This window comes from Carcharodon carcharias, chromosome 8 (assembly GCF_017639515.1).
Source record: "Carcharodon carcharias isolate sCarCar2 chromosome 8, sCarCar2.pri, whole genome shotgun sequence".
Classification (NCBI taxonomy): Eukaryota; Metazoa; Chordata; class Chondrichthyes; order Lamniformes; family Lamnidae; genus Carcharodon; species Carcharodon carcharias.
This window is the reverse complement of record NC_054474.1, coordinates 28,264,653-28,284,552: the sequence shown is the minus strand read 5'-3', so window position 1 is coordinate 28,284,552 and position 19,900 is coordinate 28,264,653. Positions and strand designations below refer to the sequence as shown.

Sequence of the window (19,900 nt, the reverse complement as noted above, 5' to 3'; positions counted from 1 at the left end):
GTCTGATGGAATACTCCCCACTTGCCTGGATGAGTGCATCTCCCATAACACTCAAGAAGCTTGACACCATCCAGGACAAAGCAGCCCGCTTGATTGGCACCACATCCACAAACATTCACTCCCTCCACCACCGACACACAGTAGCAGCAGTGCATACCATCTACAAGATGTACTGCAGGAATCCAGCAAGGCTCCTTAGACAACCAAACCCACAACCACTACCATCTAGAAGGACAAGGGCAGCAGATAAATGGGAATACCCCTTCTAGTCACTCGCCATCCTGACTTGGAAATATATCACCATTCATTCACTGTCACTTGCTCAAGATCCTGGAACTCCCCTCCTAACAGCACTCTGAGTGTACCTATACCACATGGACTGCAGCGGTTCAAGAAGGCAGATCACCACCACCTTGTCAAGGGCAACTAGGGATGGGCAATAAATGCTGACCCAGCCAGCGAAGCCCAGATCCCATGAATGAATTTTTAAAAAGGTATGAACATCAGAGAAACAGATTCCTGGTACATTAAGAGGTTTCAGCAGTAACCTCGGCAAGGTCAGAGGGGTGGGGAGTGGGATTAACGAGGCACAGATAGGTATGATTAAAACTGGTGGGGTTTCAACATATTGAAAAATAGGCAAATATAAGTTCTAAATTAAAGAGGCGTGATGGAGCCGCACTTGCCAATGATAAATTCATTAGTCTGACATAATCGTAATAGTGACATATAACCTAAGCTAATTGGAAAACTACAAATTGGAAATAAAACATGTGCTCTAGTTTGGAATATCTGAACCATTTTCCACAGGAATGATTTGAAAAGGAAAATGTTGCTTTAAATGTCATGCTTTAAAAGCAGAGGAGTTAAAATTCAACTTTGTCAGGGAACTAAACAGTTGATAGCAGATTGGAAGCCAGTAAAAATGTTATCAGATCTCCTTTGTAACTTGAGTGGAAAAGCTGCAGTAATCTGGAAAAACAGCATTAAAACATAATGTTTGCAGAGTTTCTACTGAAGTTTGTGGGGGCGGGGGGGGGGGCAAAGGGAGAGAGAACCCTTGGAAAATCCCCTCTTCCAGTTGGAAGTTTTTTTGAATTCTTTTTGACTGTGAGCAGTCAGGAATAAAACAGAACTACAGATAACTAGAATATTATTATTTTAATGTTAAGATTAAGCTACACGAATTGAGCTAAGTGAATCTATTCATAATGATTACTCTGTACATTTTACTTTACTGTAGAATAAAGGTAGGGGAGGGCAGATAACTCAGCACATATAGAAAATATTTTCAAGACAGCTCACTTGTGCTTGAGCAAGAGAATTGATCAGCAGCAAATTCAGTTCAGTATGAATGGATGCAATGTAACTTCAGCCCACTCAAAAAGTGGAATTTAATGGTTTCCCTCAGGAGAATTTGCAGGCTGAATGGGCATTTGATTGGGCAGGAGGGTATGGAGTGGGGACCTCGCTGCCTCCCCACCTCCACCCGAGTAAGTTCAGGACTGGAACACTCGTGGATGGCCTTCCCACACAGATGCTAACTGCGGCCCTTACCTGGGCAATAACTGCCCACTAAAGGGCCTCATTCTGCCACCACTGGTTAAATACCAGAGGCAGGTGAGGGACTCACCACATGGAGAGGCTGATAAGCAAGCCTTCTCAGGTTTGGCTGCAGCCTCCTGGGGTGTGGAGTGGTGCAGGGTTCCGAGTTCAAAGGCACTCTGTTGAGGGACCTAACATCGAGAACAGGGGATCTACTGAAAGCCAACCTCCTGCCCTTTCTTCTGACTCCCCCCGTCCCTCCCCCTAACTCTCTCCTTTAAACACAAAGGGTGTTCAACAGCTGGGACAGGTTAGGAAGGCTAATTGTAACTAGAGCACTGAATTGCTTTAAGAAACCATTCATGATGATGTTGGAAAGTGGGTACAGCTGAAATTCTGAAAGGATGAAATCATATTATTTCAAGGGCCTTCTTTATCTGAATCTATCTTGTGATTGAGCTTTAAGGAAGTGATTTGCATGCTGCACATCGGATCAAGGTTTTTTTGAACTTGCACTATTACTATAATATAAATGATTTTTCTGAATGCGTAAATAAGTTAATACATCAAAATATGTAAGAATATATATGTATGTATGATGAAGAAAGAAAAAGAAAGGAGTTGCATTTAGATAGTGCCTCTCACAACCTTAGAAAGTCCAAAACTGCTTTCCAACCAACAAAGTACTTTTTGCATTGTTATAATGTAAAGAAATTCAGTGGCCAATTTGGACACATCAAGATCCCATAAAAAGCAATGAAATAAATGAGAAGTAATCTATTTTCAGTTTGAGTGATTAATATTATCCAGGACACAGGCAACCTCCTTTCCCTCTCTGCATTGTAAAGTGTCAGATAGTCTTTCACATCTACCCAGTAAGGTTAGATAGACCTTTGCTTTGATGACTTATCTGACAAAGCTGCACCCTCTCATTTCTGCACTGAAACAACAACCTATCCTCAGGATGGGGCTTGAACCCACAAGCTACTGACTCAGAGATACGAATGCTACTCCTGATCCATAAATGACACTTTTTATTGGAAGTTACAAATTGGGTGGTAATGAATTGACTTAGAATACCATAGGGATATGGCGGTAACACAAATTAAGCATTATTATTTAAAAGTTGGTAGCTGCTTACTGATTTTTCAGATATTATAACAACAACTCACGTTTATATGTAGTGCCTTTTAACATAATGCAACATCCTAAAGTGCTTCACAGGAGCATTATAAAAGAAAGTATGGCACCGAGCCACATATTGACATATTAGGGCAGATGACCAAAAGCTTGGTCAAAGAGGTTGGTTATAAGGAGTGTCTTAAAGGACAAAAGCAAAGTAGAAAGGTAGAGAGGTGTAGGGAGGGTATTCCAGAGCTTGGGGTCTAGGCAACTGAAGGCATGGCCACCAACGGTGGACCAATTAATAACTGGAGATGTACAAGAGCCCAAAATTTGAGGAGCTCAGATATCTCAGAGATTGTGGGGATGGAGGAGATTACAGAGATAGTGAGGGGCAAGATTATGGAGGAATTTGAAAATAAGAATGAGAATTTTAAAATCAAGATATTGCTTGACCAGGAGCCAATGTTAGTCAGTGAGCATAGATTTCAGACTGTCTGATACCCGTAACTCTGGGTGAGGCAGAGATAAGTTTTGTGTTTAATTGATAGCTGTGTCAGGGATGAAGATGTGGGTCAGGTATGTTCAAGGGAAGAACAGAAGGGCACAAGAAATAGGAGCAGTAGTAGACCATATGGCCCATCGAGCCTGCTCTGCCATTCAATACGATCATGGCTGATTTTGGGTTTCAACTCCATTTTCCCACCCACGTCCCATATCCCTTGATTTCCTGAAATACCAAAATTCCTTGAATGTATTCAATGATGGAGCATCCGGAACCCTCTAGGGTAGAGTCCTTTGAATGAAGTAATTTCTCCTCATCTCAGTCCTAAATGATCGGCCTCTTATCTTGAGATCATGCCCCAAGTTTTAGGCTTCCCGAACATCGGAAACAAATCCCTCACCATCCACCATTTCAAGCCCCTTCAGAATCTTGCGTGTTTCAATGAGGTCACCTCTCATTCTTCTAAACTCCAGAGAATACAGGCCCAATTTACTTAGCCTGTCATCATTGGGACCAATTTAATGGACCTTTGCTGTACCGCCTCCAATGCAAGTATATCCTTTCTTAAATGTGGAGGCCAACACTGCATACAGTACTCCAGATATGGTCTCACATAAACCCCGCAGCAGGACTTCATTTCTGTACTCAAATGAAGGCCAATTTTCCATTTGTCTTCCTAATTGCTTGCTGCAACTGCATGCTAACTTTCTGCATTCCTTGTATGAGCATATCCAAGTCAATTTGTATAAGTTTCTCACCTTTTAAAAAAAATCCTGCTTTTCCATTCCAAAGTGAATAACTTCACAATTCCCTACATCATACTCTATCTGCCATCTTGTTGCCCACTCACTTAACCTGTCTATATCACTTTGCAGTCTTTCCACGTCCACCCACAGCTTGCCTTTCCACCTAGCTTTGTATCATCAGCAAACTTTGATACATTACTCTCTGTCTCTCTGTCTCTTCATCTAAGCCATTAATATAGATTACAAATAGCTGAGGGCCCAGCACTGATCCTTGCGGCACTCCACTATTCACTGCCTGCCAATTTGAAAATGCTTCGTTTATGCCAACTCCCTGCTTCCTGTTTGTTAACCAATCCCAAATCCATGCTAATATATTACCCCCAACTCCATGAGCCTTTTTCCTTCCTACCAACCTTTTATGTGGCACCTTATCTAATGCCTTTTGGAAATCCAGGTATACCACATCTACCGATTCACCTTTCTCTACTCTACTACTTACATCCTAAAAAATCTCCAATAAATTTGTCAAGCGGGATTTCCCTTCAGTAAAAACGTTTTGACTTACTCTAATCATAAATTGCTTTTCTAAGTGCATTGTTAGGTAGGTAGGTAGGGCAGTGACTCTTTGTAGTCTTTTGATCGATTGCTCTGGGTTGAGAAGCTTCCAATTATGGGCTTACAGTTGACCACCTGTAGTACCTGAGGAGTCAATCTGAAGCACACAGAGCTCTGTGGTAGTGTTTTGTCATTTAAGAAGCTAGCAACCATCTTTCAAGGATAATTCTATGTTGAGAGTAAGTGTAGGATAAGTATCTTGGTTGTTTTGACATTTTGAGAATAGTATAGTTTGTAATTACCATGGACATATTGTTTTATGGAGCATTACACATTTATCTGTATAATCAGGATGTTAAATACAGCCTGAATCATGGTGTGCTGCATATATTCTTCCACCCACTGTGGAGATCATATGCGTAATGTGATATATTCCAATAAGCTGGACTGCAATGGCAATAGTTATCATTTTAACCCCCAGGTACACAAGATACATGTAGATATTGGGCAGACAAAGGGACGCTTGTGTTGTGACATTGCCTATACCACACAGACCACCAAAATTCATCTGTTTCTGTTGTGTTGAATAATCTCAGCAGCAGTAAAGGGGTTACAATTGATTTCAACCCTCTGGGTTCAAGTTGGCCAGGATTCTTTCTCTTGATTGTTATCCAGGGACCTCCACTAAAGCATTGGCAAAGAATAGGATTGGTCCCAGCTGTGATTATATCCTGTGCTAACAGGGCCTGCAGTCCCTCGCTATCTGGACATACACTGTCAACACATCAAAGGGAAGCGGGTATTACAAATTGTAAATATATATATATATATATAAACAAAAAACCGCGGATGCTGGAAATCCAAAACAAAAACAGAATTACCTGGAAAAACTCAGCAGGTCTGGCAGCATCGGCGGAGAAGAAAAGAGTTGACGTTTCGAGTCCTCATGACCCTTCCACAGAACTGAGTGAATACAAGGAGAGGGGTGAAATATTAGCTGGTTTAAGGTGGAGGGGGTGGGGGGCAGGTAGAGAAGTGTGGGGTGGGGGTGGTGGTGTGGTTGTAGGGACAAACAAGCAGTGATAGGAGCAGATAATCAAAAGATGTCATAGACAAAAGAACAAAAGAACAAAGAGGTGTTGAAGGTAGTGATATTATCTAAATGAATGTGCCAATTAAGAATGGATGGTAGGGCACTCAAGGTACAGCTCTAGTGGGGGGTGGGGTGGAAAGACTAGCAGGGCATACAAGATTTTAAAATAATGGAAATAGGTGGGAAAAGAAAAATCTATATAAATTATTGGAAAAAACAAAAGGAAGGGGGAAGAAACAGAAAGGGGGTGGGGATGGAGGAGGGAGTTCAAGATCTGAAATTGTTGAATTCAATATTCAGTCCGGAAGGCTGTAAAGTGCCTAGTCGGAAGATGAGGTGCTGTTCCTCCAGTTTGCGTTGGGCTTCACTGGAACAATGCAGCAAGCCAAGGACAGACATGTGGGCAAGACAGCAGGGTGGAGTGTTAAAATGGCAAGCGACAGGGAGGTTTGGGTCATTCTTGTGGACAGACCGCAGGTGTTCTGCAAAGCGGTCGCCCAGTTTACGTTTGGTGTCTCCAATGTAGAGGAGACCGCGTTGGGAGCAACGAATGCAGTAGACTAAGTTGGGGGAAATGCAAGTGAAATTACAAATTGTACTTGTGTATGGGGTTAAAGAGCTTCAGGAGAGAGGGTGAGGGCAGGGGAAAAAATTGGTGTGTAAAGGAGGAAGGGTAAAAAAAAAATCACGATGTGGAACAATGCTTTGGGTGATTTTCCTGGCAGTTCAACACAAAACAATCTTTAGTATTACTCACAGTTACAGGTGCAAGAACAGTTGGCCATCAGCCAAGCCACATGTCTACTATAAAGCACAGAGAGAATTATGCACTGCTGAGCAATGTGATTTGCTTGTTATTTCACAAGCAAAGGAAATGTGTAACACATAAACATTGATACCTTATTGAGGTTTTTTCCTTCTTTGTGAGACAAAAGACAGATCAAGCACCTCCCTGTGTATTGGCTCTCAGTGCATCGAGATAACTCTGCAGACCAGCACAGCAAGCTGCTCACTCCAACCATCCTTTCAGTGGCTGTTTTAGAGCACGACCAAATGAATATATCACACCACAGTGGAAATATCATTATGCATTTGCGCAGACTTCACAGTAATTGTGAAGTGCAATTAAATTATGTATAGAATATTGGCAATCTGGGATTTGCTTCAACCCAGAAACTTAATTGAGTGATTCAGATTGTATCACAATCAGAAATAATACTCTTCTGAAACTTGTGGCAGAATTTCACCAGAGTAACTATGGGCAGGATTTTACATGTTGGCGAGTGGGGGTGGGGCCCGCTCGCCAACATGTAAAATGATGTGCGGTGACGTCAGGCGAAACTCCTGATGTCACCCCGCCCCGTTTAAATTTTCGGATAGGCGGGGGTGCAGCAAAATCAGCTGCGCACCTGCCGACTTGTCAATGGCCAATTGAGGCCATTGACAGAGTCAGTTATGTAATTAAAGGACCTGCCCGTCCAACCTTAAGGTTAGCGGGCAGGCCAGGAGCCCCGGCGGGAACTAGAAAAAGCATGAAACCTCATCCATGAGCGGGATGAGGTGTCATGTAGGTTTCAAAAAATTTTAATAAAGTTTTTGTAAAAATTATGGACATGTCCCAACTCATGTGACAGTGTCACATGAAGGGACATTTTAGGGAACTGTTATTATTCTATTTTTAGCTTTTTAACATTTAGAGCCCATCTCCCTGAGGCAGCTCTTAGCACAGCGCTTCCCTGCGGACGTCACGCCGGGCGGGCCTTAATTGGCCCGCCCATGTAAAATGGCGCCGTGCACCCAATTGGGGTTGCCGACTAGTAGCCCGCCCGCCCTTCAACTTTGCCCCAGCTGGGGGGAAAATCCTGCCCTATATTTACCATGTCCTTAATCCAATGCACCACTAATTTTATGGTTTCTTCTGTTGAATCACAATAAAATTCACACTGAAAGATTCACAATAATGGGCTGGATTTAATGGAGGTGATCGGGGTCTCGCCCACCGGCTGGAAGGTGGGAGCCCCGCATCACCTCTCCTAAGTGCCACTCAGGTATTTAACTGGACAGTGGCGGGCTTTCCCTGAGATCAAAAAGCTCGGGGACAGAATTCCTGCCCACTGACAGCTGGTGGACAATCAGAAACCAGCAGATCTATTGAATGGAAGCACCACTGGAGAGGCAGTGGCTGCTGCCGGTACAACACCCATCCGAGGCCTAGGATCGTCGCTGGATCCAATCCACAGGTGAGTAGTGGTGAGGGCGGTGCGGGGGGATGGGTGAGGGGGGAGGAGGGGGAAATTCGGGTCGGGGTCTCAGTGGAGGAGGGGAGGGAGGTTGGCAGCAAGGGCAGGGTGCAGTTCTCAGTGGGCCTCACCTTCCCAATGCTGAGTCCCTCAATCTGGCACTGAATGCCTTTGAGTGAGAGACCCTGTCTTGGAGCCTGCAAGCAATCCTGCACAGGTTCGTTTGTTGTGCTCCAACCATGGTGAGTCCCCGGACTAGTAACGGCAGAATGAGGCCCACTTAAAAGTCTTAATTGGCGGTCAAGCAGGAAAGCCCTCCATGGGCCTTCCCATCGCAGGCTTAATTGTGGTGGAGGCAAGAAAGTGGCGGGGACCCCACTCGCTACACTCCTGTCTGATTACATGCCCTCCCGCCACCAACCTCACCCTGAGGGAGGGCATTAAATTCTGCTCAATAAATCCATTACCTAACTGAAGTAATGACCAAGAACCTGGTTCACATCAGCAGGTGTAAATAGGTTCTAAAGGATCCATTATTGTAATAGGTGAGTGTGTGCTTATTCTGCCTCGGAAGGTTGTTGCCTGTCAAATTGATAAAGGCTCCTACATTGGTATACACGGCATGTGTCTGAAACTAGGGTCAGGCCCTTTACATATGCAAATAGAGGCCCCAAGCTGATATGAGGTACCATTCATAAAGCTGGAAAGTGTATGATTGCAATCAGGCACCGTGCATGAACGGTCATGTTCCCCTGATGCTTGAGATCACGGAAAGCTACCACCAGAAAAATAAGTTTCATTCCTTTTTTATTTTCCTTATTGTGAAGCAGAGAGGGGGAGTGTTCCTTCAGCCTCCACAGTAAATCTGCTGACCACATCTAGCCACTGCTCAATCCCCTCCTGACTGCCCCCCGTACTCTTTTGATAATCTTGGCACTGATGAGCTATCTCTGGAGCCATGACTGCAGGTGCCTACAGCTCACTGCTAAGAAGTGAATGGGTCCAATGTACCAATTTATCACAATCCTGCTGGTGGCCTCATTTGGCTAATTTTTAAGACATTGAATTACCTGGAATGTGAAAATTTTATCATCTGCTGAAATATAGGGTGGAATTCAATCTGCTGCATGCCGTTCCCTATGGCAGAACAGGAAGTGGGTACCATTTCTGTTGTTTTGTTTTTTTCTGGTTCTCACACAATTACAATTAAAATTTAAAGTGTCACCAGTGAGCAACCACTTGGTGGAGGAAGTGTTTCAGTGATGAAGCGAGCAGTCAGCTGACAATGCAGCAAATACGGGTTGGCTATAAAATAGCCTCCTGGACAAACAGGAAGGCGTTTCATCACAGCCACAACTTTCCTGCCCAACTCCATTGCCATTAACATAAGAATTATTGAGAGCGCAAAGGTGGCACAGGTGTTCTTCAAATTCAAGTTTCACTTGTAAACCTTACATTGGTTTCACTTAATTCATGTGTGCATCATCATTATCTGTTGAGGCTAGCTTAGAGAGCTAAATGTACTTGTACATCTCATGGTCGACACGCATTAATGGTTACAGGGGGGTTAGGGACACCCCCTCATTCACCTCCACCCCCTCATTCCACCTCCACCCCCTCATTCACTAAAATTGTGACATCTGTTTCAATAGCATACAGCACGGTCATGAGAGTAAAATTCTCAAAAATAAATGTTAGAACAAAATCCAACACCCAATGGCCATAGATAGTGCTGCAGTACGTATAAAAACCAATAGCATTTTCCAGTCTCATGGGTCATTTGAAGCTCGGTATCATGGACACTATATCATGTTTCTTGCACACAATGCCAACCATGTATAATTGCATTACTGATTATAAATTTGAATGCCGAACAATTGCAATCAAAAACAAATGAGTCCATCTTTTCCATGGCACACTCATCTCAGATAGATGGTGAAAGGACATTACCAGCAAGCTGCAGTATTTGAAACCATTCACTCTGCACTTAAAATGGCCACTACATCATCCCCTGTGTCAACGTTATCAGATTTGCTGACCAACACAATTAATTAAATTCACGTTCATACTGTATTTTATTAAAATACAGACTCAGTGATATTGTTTAAATTCAAGTCTCTCCAGGGACACAGTTGTTCAATTTTCCTTCCTTTTGAGGTATTTTTCAGACTTGAGTACATACGGTTCTAACTGTTGCAGTGAATCAGAAGACAATATAATTGTGTGTGAATAAAGGTAATTGGCAAAAGAAACAGGGGAAATGAGGAGTCATTGTTATTGTAAATAGAGATTTTTAATGATCTGAGGTGTACTGCCTGAAAGGATGGAGATAGCAGATTTAATAATATATTTCAAAAGGGAATTGGATATATACTTGAAGGAAAAAAGGGAAAACACTTGCATTTATATACCACTTTACATGGCCACTGGATGTTTCAAAATGTTTTATAGCCAATGAAGTACAAAGAATTACAGGCATACGGGGTAGCTCTTTCCAAGAGTCTGGATAGACAAGATGGGTTGAATTGCCTTCTGGGCTGCATGATTCTATGAAAAGGAATGAAGAAGAGGCCATGAGGAGAGTGATTCCTGAGTTGAAAAAATAAATTCTCTCACACTTTAAAATGGGACTTAGGAAATAGGAAGTTGTGTAGGCAATCCCACTTTCTGACTCACGGAGTGTAGTTTTGGTCAGACGTTGAGGCTGTTTACATTGCAGTTTACCATTTAATGATGTTCTGAAATTGTGTGTTTTAGGGAAAGTGTTCCATTATCCTAATATGAATGGGAATCTTCCATTTACCAATTCAATTTCAAAATGTTTTTCCCAATTACTTTGTCTTAGAATAGTTAAATTCATTTGTCTGGGCAGTTACAGCAGCTATGATTGATGTCCCTTCTACAAATAATAAATGAATTACCACAATGATGTAATGGATCCTTATAAGAGTTGTAATTATATTTCTTTCCAATCTGCACTTTAAATTATCACAAAGAAGCAAAATAATTCAAAATAGGAAATAGCATCATTGATGAAGGGAATCTTGGAAAATATCATTAATGAACAAGAAAATTCAGAGCTGCTAAATTACAGACTGAGAGAAAATAAAGAAATAGAAAAAGTGTAAGAATAAATATCTCTAATATGATCTTCTGCCTGCTGTAATGCTCTTCCAGCAGAACTGATATATCTACATTTCTTCCAGTATGCTGTTTTATCAAATTATTTAACAATGGGGAATTTCAACAACTCACTGGCTTGCACCTGCTCATTAACAATGAACTAGGCCAGTCAACATACAAGAGAGAAAGTGACTACTTAATCTAAGTGAAAGAAAGTCACAAAGATATGATGTGAGGACAAAACCTCTGTAAAAAGAACAAGATGGCATTGAATGTGAATTTAGGCAGAAACAAGCATATTCTTACCATTACTGGGAGGTGGTAGTGCACCAGAACCTGCTCGCAATAGGTATGAGTTTATGGCGAACTCCTCATTGGGGTTGGACTCGAGAGCTGGATGAGAGACGCTGCTGTCAAGCAATGGCATTTGGTAGTCTTTCACACTAGATGATGAAAGATGGGTGCTGGTCTGCTGGGCAAATGGATGGCTGGGCGATGATGAATGTGGGATGGGACGACCTGGGGAAAAGAGGGTCAGTTGTTGAAAGGTGTTAAATTACAGGATGCACAATTTTTCAGTTAAAGTGCATCAGAAACCATAACTGTGCATTGCCCAGAGATGTAGCCCTGTGAGGGACCAACATTTTCCTCATTTGGCATTCTTGTGAATGAAATAGATTTAGAATTGAAGCTAGCCAAGTTCAACAATCCATCTCACCCAGAAGCCATGTTTAATGGAGTATGCTTCATGTAAGGAATAGATGGGAACAGTTTCTCCCAAAGATGATTTAAACTGATGAAATTGCTGAGTGCTATATCCAACAGAAAAAATTACTTTTTGGGACCAGTTATAGTTTGTTGTTTTAAATTAATGAAATGGCTACTATTAAAGGTTTTTCTTTGTAAAATTTCTCTTCAACATTCGACTCCTGTAAGTATAAACTTCTTGCTGAATATAGCTCCAAAGGGCACCAGTTACCCTTGGATTCCTGGCCAAGTAGCCAACAGATATGTGAGTTTTGATGGTGAACACTCACAGGCAATTTGACTGTGAGGGACATCATAATTAAATCCAATCATGGCCTTACCTGATGTTCACACAGTAGGGTCAAAAATTGAAGATTAATCAGAAAATAGGAACCCTATCCGATTTTCTCCTCCCTATAACCCTGGGACACCAATAACAATCTTAAAGACACCTAACATAAATAAATGCAAAATACTGCAGATGCTGGAAATCTGAAACAAAAACAGAAAATGCTGGAAAAACTCAGCGGGTAGAATTTTGCCATTGGTGAGCAGGGGGCGGGGACCGCTCACCGACGTGTAAAATGATGTGGGATGACGTCGGGCGCAACCCCCAACGTCATCCCTCCCCATTTAAGTTTGCAGGAAGGTGGGGGTCTAGCAATATCAGCTGCGGGCCCGCCGACCTGTCAATGGCCAATTGAGGCCATTGACAGGATCATTTGCATAATTAAAGGACCTGCCCGTCCAACCTTAAGGAGCTCCGGCAGCAAATAGAGAAAACGTGAAACTTCATCCAGCGGCGGGATGAGGTTTCATGCAGGGTTCTAAAAATGTTAATAAAGTTATTCTATAAATTATGAACATTTCTCATCTCAGGGGGGACATGTTAGGGATTTTTTTTCTTCTATTTTTAATATTTTTCAAAGTGGAAGCGATCTCCCTGAGGCAGCACTTAGCCTCAGGGAGATGTGAGCTCTTTCATGCGCATGTGTGAAAGAGTGCACTCTCGCTTTTAGGGAACCCCCCCCCACCTGCACAGGAAGCTCATAGCACTTCCCGCTGGACGTCATGCTGGATGGGCCTTAACTGGCCCGCCCACATAAAACGACGGTGCAGCCTGTTTCGCTGGCAGGGATCGGCTCCCCGCCTGCCGTAGATTGGGTTGGGCCCGACAGGCAGGAAATTCTGCCCAGCAGGACGAACAGCATCTGTGGAGAAAAAAAAAGTCCATATGACTCGAAACCGTATCAGCTCTGAAGAAGCGTCATACAGACTCGAAACGTCAACTCTGTTTTTTTCTCCACAGATGCAGTTCAGCCTGCTGAGTTTTTCCAGCATCTTCTGTTTTTCTACCACAAATAAAGGCCCTACCACAAATAAATGTTGAGCATCCCATCTATCTGAGCATTAGATTCCAAAATGGTGATCCTGATTTGGGAAGCAGATTATTGAAATAATTTTTATAAATTTACTGTGATTATAAAATAATAACAAGCAATTAGGAAGGCAAGTGCTTTGTTTGCTTTTATTGCAAAGGGTTTGGAATATAAGCGAAAGGGAGTACTGCTGCAATTATACAGTGCTTTGATGACACCTCACCTGGAATAGTGTATACAGTATTGGTCTTCTTACCTAAGGAAAAATATACTTGACTTGAAGAGGGTGCCAGGAAGATAAACTAATCAGTGAAAAAGGATGGGAAAATGGAGTTGAGGTTCAAGATCAGCCATGATCTTATTGAATAATGGAATAGGCTCAAGGGGTCATACGGCCTACCATTGCTCCTCTATCTTGTCTTATTGAAAAATGACTATGCTGGCTTTAGGACTAAGATGTTTGAATAATTTTGATGTAATATATGTAACTGCTTTGAGCAAATGCCTTCCCACAAACAATTTACACATATAGACTAACTCTTGTATATTCCAGGAATTGCTGTGAGTTATGTCATTAATTCAACATTATATCTGTTTGCACTTATAAACGTGTTAATAAAATCTTTTCTTTGAGGGTTCAACAGATTTTGTAGGCTATTTTATTCTGATCACGCAGAACATTAGAGTTTCTATCACTGGATTACCGACTACAACATGTAGTTCTTTCTATTAGAACTGAAACTCCTTACAAAGAAGGCCAGTGATATACTTTACTGTTTGCCCACGAGAAAGCAACAGACACTTCACTTCGGGCATGAGCAAGTGATGTTAACTCCAACAATATCCAGCTGATTTCAGCCCAAATATGTTTAGCATCTTTTGGCGTGCACGATAACCAGAATGTGTATGGCTGTCTGGCAAATGCTACAGTCAGAAATTTAGAGACAAGTTCCTAAGCTAATGACAAACAGGTTAAAAATTATTATAAAGATACAAACGCTTCTAGTTTCATTGTGCCAATGTATTCAGGTAATAAATTGCTGAAACTCTGCAGCAAACTTTGTTTTGTCACGATGCACTACTCATGGCTTTTTTTAATCAACCAGATTTCAGTACATTTTCAGATTTCTCTACACATCTTTTACTGGATCTATAATTTTTTTAACGAAGAAGCAATTTTTCCACTGTTGAGTGACTAAATACGGAATATGAAACTCAGAAGTGCAAAATGTTTTAGTTTGACAGGTAATATGATCGGCGCAGACTTGGAGGGCCGAAGGGCCTGTTCCTGTGCTGTACTTTTCTTTGTTCTTTGTTCTTAATTCAAACTAGGCAACAAAGAAAGTGAATTATGATCAAAGATCCCACCTGAAACATTAATCTATTTTTTTTCTTGCTGATCTTGACTGCCAGCTGTTCCATTTGCTTTTACAGATTTCCAGCAATTAAATCCCAATAGGACATTTACTTTCAAGAAAAGTAGTTAGAGAGACCAATAAAGTTAAGAAGGCCATCTCCTGCGTCGACTTTGTTCAATAATTGGAAGAAACCATTGAGCTATCCATGTTACAAGAAGCCAAGGATATAAGTGGCAAATCCTGAATTTCTCAATATCTGGGATATGAAAAAAAGATACAAAAGTGTTTTTCCTATTTAAAAAAAAATGAAGCAACCAGTTTTCAGGATTTATCACCCCATATATTCGCAAGCAGCCAATTTCCCGTAAACAAACTAAAATAACTAATTGATTAACTAAGCCTGAGAAAATAGTCACCAATTCCATTGTCTTACTAATTCATCAGCATGTGAACAATCTACTTTCTCCTTGTTCAGTCAGTTAAAATGCTACTAAAACGTGGTTGGTAATTTGGCTGGCTCAAATTTGAAGATTGTTTACTCAAACTAGTAACTATTTATTTATTATAATAAAAACAAAATTCTGCGAATGCCAGAAATCTGAAACAAAAACAGAAAACGCTGGAAAGACTGAGAAGGTCTGACAGCATCTGTGGAGAGAAAAAAAAAGTTAACGTTTTGAGTTCATATGACTCTACTTCAGAGCTAAAGAGAAGTAAAGATGTGATGAAATTTATATTGTTTAAGGGGGTGGAGCAGATGAAGCTGAATAGAAGGCCAGTGAAAGGTGGAGGTAAAGGAGAGATTGCCTGAGATGTCATGGACAAAAGGACTAAGAGGTGTTAATGATAGTGGTACTGGCTAGAGGAGGTCCTGATAGTGGCTGAAAGCAGTATGTGATAATAGCAGGACAAGGGTAAGCACTCTGGAAAGAACAACATGAACAAGTGACAGATGGCCCTTGACAGGGCGGGATGGGGGAAGGGGACGATGGTGGGAAAAAAGATTGAAAATAGGATGTAAGGTGGGGATAAAACAATGAATAAAAATGAAAATAAATAAAAAATAAATATAGGTGGATAAAAAATAAAAATGAAAATGAATATTGAAAAAAAAGGTATAGAAAAGGGTCACCCCTTTTGATGGAGGAGAGAGTTCATAGTCTGAAGTTGCTGGATTCAATGTTAAGTTCAGAAGGCTGTAAAGTACCTAACTGGAAGATGAGGTCCTGTTCCTCCAGTTTGCGTTGGGCTTCACTGGAACATTGCAGCAGGCCAAGGATGGACATGAAGGTATGAGAACTCAGTGTTACTGAGTTCAACAACTTCAGACCATGAACTCTCCCCTCCATCCTCACCCCCTTTTTAATCCCCCTTTTTCAATATTCATTTTCATTATTTTTTATCCACTTATATATTTTTTCATTTTTATTCATTATTTTATCCCCATCTTGTATCCTATTTTCAATCCTTTTTCCCACCACTGTCCCCTCCCCCCACCCCACCCCCACAAGGGCCATCTGTCACTTGTTCATGTTGTTCTTTCCAGAGTGCTTACCCTTGTCCTGCTATTATCACATTCTGCTTTCTGACCTTAATGCCACCACCAGCACCTCTTCTAGCCAGCACCACCATCATTAACACCCCTTAGTCCTTTTGTCCATGACAACTCAGGTGATCTCTCCTTTGCCGCCACCTTTCACTGGCCTTCTATCAAGCTTCACCTGCTCCACTCCCCCCCGCCTCCCCACCCTTAGACAATATAAATTTCATCACATCTTTACTTCTCTTTACCTCTGAAGAAGTGTCATATGGATACAAAATGTTAACTATTTATTTATTCTTCATTGAGTGGAGACCAACCTTTCTTCAGCTATTTTTCTTTTTTCCCTTTCCTTTTTCTCTGCCATTCAGCAGTCCTGGAAGAGCAACCTGGTCCTATAGCTGTTTACTCAAACTCAGTATGTGTAGGGTTGCTTTGTGAACCAACATTATGTGCATCACTCCTTTGGCACAAATTTCATAATTTGATTTTCAGTCCATTTACAATTACCTGCTGAAAGTACATTTATCCAGAGGGGTAATTAGATTCACTACTGTCTGCTATTTGTTTACAACTAACATAACACTTGGTAATAATTCTTTTTGTGTTGATCTGTCCTGTCCGATAATGGCACAGAGTAGAAATTCTCGCAATGCTCATATCCTTCAGAAAATCTCTGAATTACTTAACAAGCACAATTAAAATGTGCAAAGGAAAATTATGCTGTCTCTCAAGAGCATGTTTCAGTTCACCAGCTGGAAAATGAACTTGCCACCCTTCCTAACACACCACATGGTGTTCATAGAGTTGCAAGCACTGGTTGGACATATTCCGAGAGTTTCATCAAATGACCTGCACTTCCAACTGCCCCACCCAGTCAAATAGTCTTTTTCCCATCTCCAATATTTTTTAACTAATAAACAAGTTTTTTTAAAGAAAAACTTAAAAAAATAATTTTTTAAATATTCCCATGATTTTTCTCCAGTTCCCAGAGTATTAACCTTTGCCTCTGGATTATTAGTCCACTAACATTACCATTACCCTGCCATAGTCCTCTAACATTGCAAAATTGCAAAAGGAAACTCTATGCTTAAAGAGTTAAGTTGCTGCTAGCTATTAATACTTATGGAAAAAACAGAACATATTTAATTGTTGATCTGAGTCAGCAATTAAAATTGTATCTCACGTTCAATTTTTTTTAAAGAACAGCCTTTTTTCTGGGGGCTTTCACTCAGTGGGGTGGAGTGGTGGTGATTCATTCTGCTGTTCAAATGCACTTGGCAGTCAGTTCACGGATGGTCTAGCATGCAGACTGAGATTTGGTGATTGGCTTTCTTCCCTCAGTTAGAGAATGATACATGGTGCAAAATGGGTCACTAAAGAGGAAGGGGAGACATGAAAAATGAATGAAAAACGGGAGTATAAATACTTGTAAAAATAAATTAGCACAACACTTCAGAAGTGCTTTGCCGAGTAACTTTAATATGATGTGTGAAGTTGTTTTTTTCTCGCTACAGGTTGCAGGTTTCAACAACCTCCTATTCTCGAAACAGGGCAGGTTGCGTTCATTGTGTTAAGCCACATTTTCTACAAGCTCATATTTTCATGCAATCTTAATAAAAGCAGCTGATGTCAGGTCATGTTAACCACTCGGTCCTGACAGCTTAAGCATTTGCTAAATCTGTCTCTCAACAATTAGGCTGAACCTCATGATGCTTTTTGCATCTCTGCCTGTTTACATAAGTTAATTTTCCACAAATGCAATCTGTTTGCAATCATGAGACAGACTCTCATCTATTCCATTTCAACGAACAATGAAATAAAACAAGCAGGTACAACAAATATTTTAATTAATGACTCATCCCTGATGGATGTACAATTACGGTTTTTTTAAAAATTTTGTTTGCAATTATTGTCATCGAATGGCAGGGAGGGGCTTTTCAAATAACCAGTCATTTTCAAATTATGAATTTTCATAGCTCCAGTTGAAAAGAATCACTTGCAGGGAAAAATAACTGGGCTATTCATATTCATATCATTAAAATATTCTGACAGCATTGGAAGAAAAGGTAGAGAAAGAGAGAAGACTTTGCTAAGGGGGGCATAACCTCTCCCCACCCCAACCTTAAGCAGAGCTGTAGGATGAAAGAACAGGATACTGGTTTACTAAATTAACTGAAATGAGTCTTCAATCTCCAAACCCTTCCCCTTTTCCATAACCATGACCTTGCCCCTTTGCTCTCTAATTAACTCTCTAATTAAGTGCCTGACAGTTTTATTATTCCACAAACATAAATAACCTTTAGAAAAAATTGAAAGGACTTTTGACAACTGCACAGGGTGTGTACATTGAATTGTATCTAATGATCTAATGAGTAGACACTGTTTTACTTCATGAATCTTCAAGCAGTGCTAAAGCTATCTTTAAAAAAAAGAGCTATCATTGAACAAAAGAGAGGGACAGAGCTGACATTATTGCTCAGGATGTGGCATTTTGGATGGGGTAAACATAATAATGGAGGAAATAATACGTTGTCTAGCTTTCTTCAATGTGGTTAAATCACCAGGCTCAAATGAAATGTATTCCAGGTGGCAAAGGAAGCAAGGGATGAAATAGCAGAAGTTCTGACCATCATTCTCCAATCCTCTCTGGCTAACAGGAATGGCGCCAGCGGATTGGAGGACTGCTAATGTTGTATAGTTGTTTAAAAAGGAAGGGACAGCTCCAGTAATTCTTGACCAGTCAGTCTAACCTCAGTGGTAAACAAATTAATGGAAATAATTTTGAGAGATAGTATCAATCATTATTTTGACAGGTACAGATTAATCAAGGACAGCCAACGTGGATTTGTTAAGGGGGTAACAAGGAGGGTCAATGAGAGTTAATGAATTTAATATAGTCTAGGTGGATTTTAGCAAGGCTTTTAACATGGCAGACTGATCAGTAAATTCAAAAGTCACAGAGTTCAAGGGAAAGTAGTTATATCCAAAATTGGCTCAGAAATTGGGCAATTAGGGATGGGTAACAAATGTTGGCCTTGCCAATGATGAGTATGTATATAATCATACACACAGAGAGGCATGGATTTTATGTAGCATTGCTCATGGAAAGTTGGACGATGCATGATTTTATAAGGTCAGGAATGTTACATAGAACATAGGTTTCCAATTTTCAATAGGGCCTTTAAAGGGTGTGGTCTGGTGTGGGCTGCAACCCCACAACCTGCACCCCTGACCTGGCCAGCTCCATTGCGGGAATAGGCATTCCTTGTCCTCCCCCAGAGTTGGGCCCAGATTTTCAAATTTTCAGAGTCTAGCCAGGTTTTCAATGAGTCATGGTTCATGGCACCTCAGAGCAGTTGTGAACCATAGCCTGCATGAGGAGACCTTTTAAAAAGTAAATTCAAAAAGGCCTTCTTATGCTCCCCATGCCAAGCTATGCCCCCTACCTATCACTTATGGCCCCTCATGTCCCTATGTTAAGCAACGGCACTGCCATGCCCATTCACCCACTATACATTGTATAGATGCAATGAACCCTATAGTGACAGGGTTTTGTAAAAAAAAAGGCTCTAAGAAACAGTCATTCATTGATTACTTTCCACTTTCTTAAAAAAGCTGCTTTTTAAAAGTATCAATCATCCAGGCCCTTTAAAATTTCAATAGCTGGGACTGTAGGCAATTGAAACCTCTTAAGCTTGTGTAAATAAACATTGTGAAATTGACAGCAGAAATCAGACAGCCAGGGCTTTGGCGCTCAGATGTTTCAAAAGGCTAATGGATTTCTGTGCTCTCAGTTCAGAGTCTAAGCCTTGGCTAAGAGCCCTGGCAAAAGGCCCTTATCTTGGCATGGGGGGCCATACAGGACATAGTGGGTGGGTGCAGGGCATGGGGTGGCATGAATGGGGCATGTGGAGTGTCTGGAGGTGGGTTGAGGGCGTGAGGGC

At 41.2% G+C, this 19,900-nt stretch overlaps 1 protein-coding gene across 3 annotated transcripts in view; it reads right to left on the bottom strand.

The window, feature by feature from the left end:
- The window catches only part of LOC121280981 (teneurin-2-like), a 787,212-nt gene that overhangs the window by 356,552 nt on the left and 410,760 nt on the right, over window positions 1-19,900 (bottom strand). For 2 of the 3 annotated variants that reach the window (XM_041193489.1, XM_041193487.1), the window contains exons 1-2: window positions 17,271-17,313; window positions 11,236-11,451 (exon numbers count right to left, since the gene is read on the bottom strand). In XM_041193489.1, coding sequence (XP_041049423.1) covers window positions 11,236-11,451; window positions 17,271-17,313 — 259 coding nt within the window. Of the gene's footprint in view, window positions 1-11,235; window positions 11,452-17,270; window positions 17,314-19,900 lie in introns of those variants that run through there. The other variant, XM_041193486.1, reaches the window with a different exon arrangement.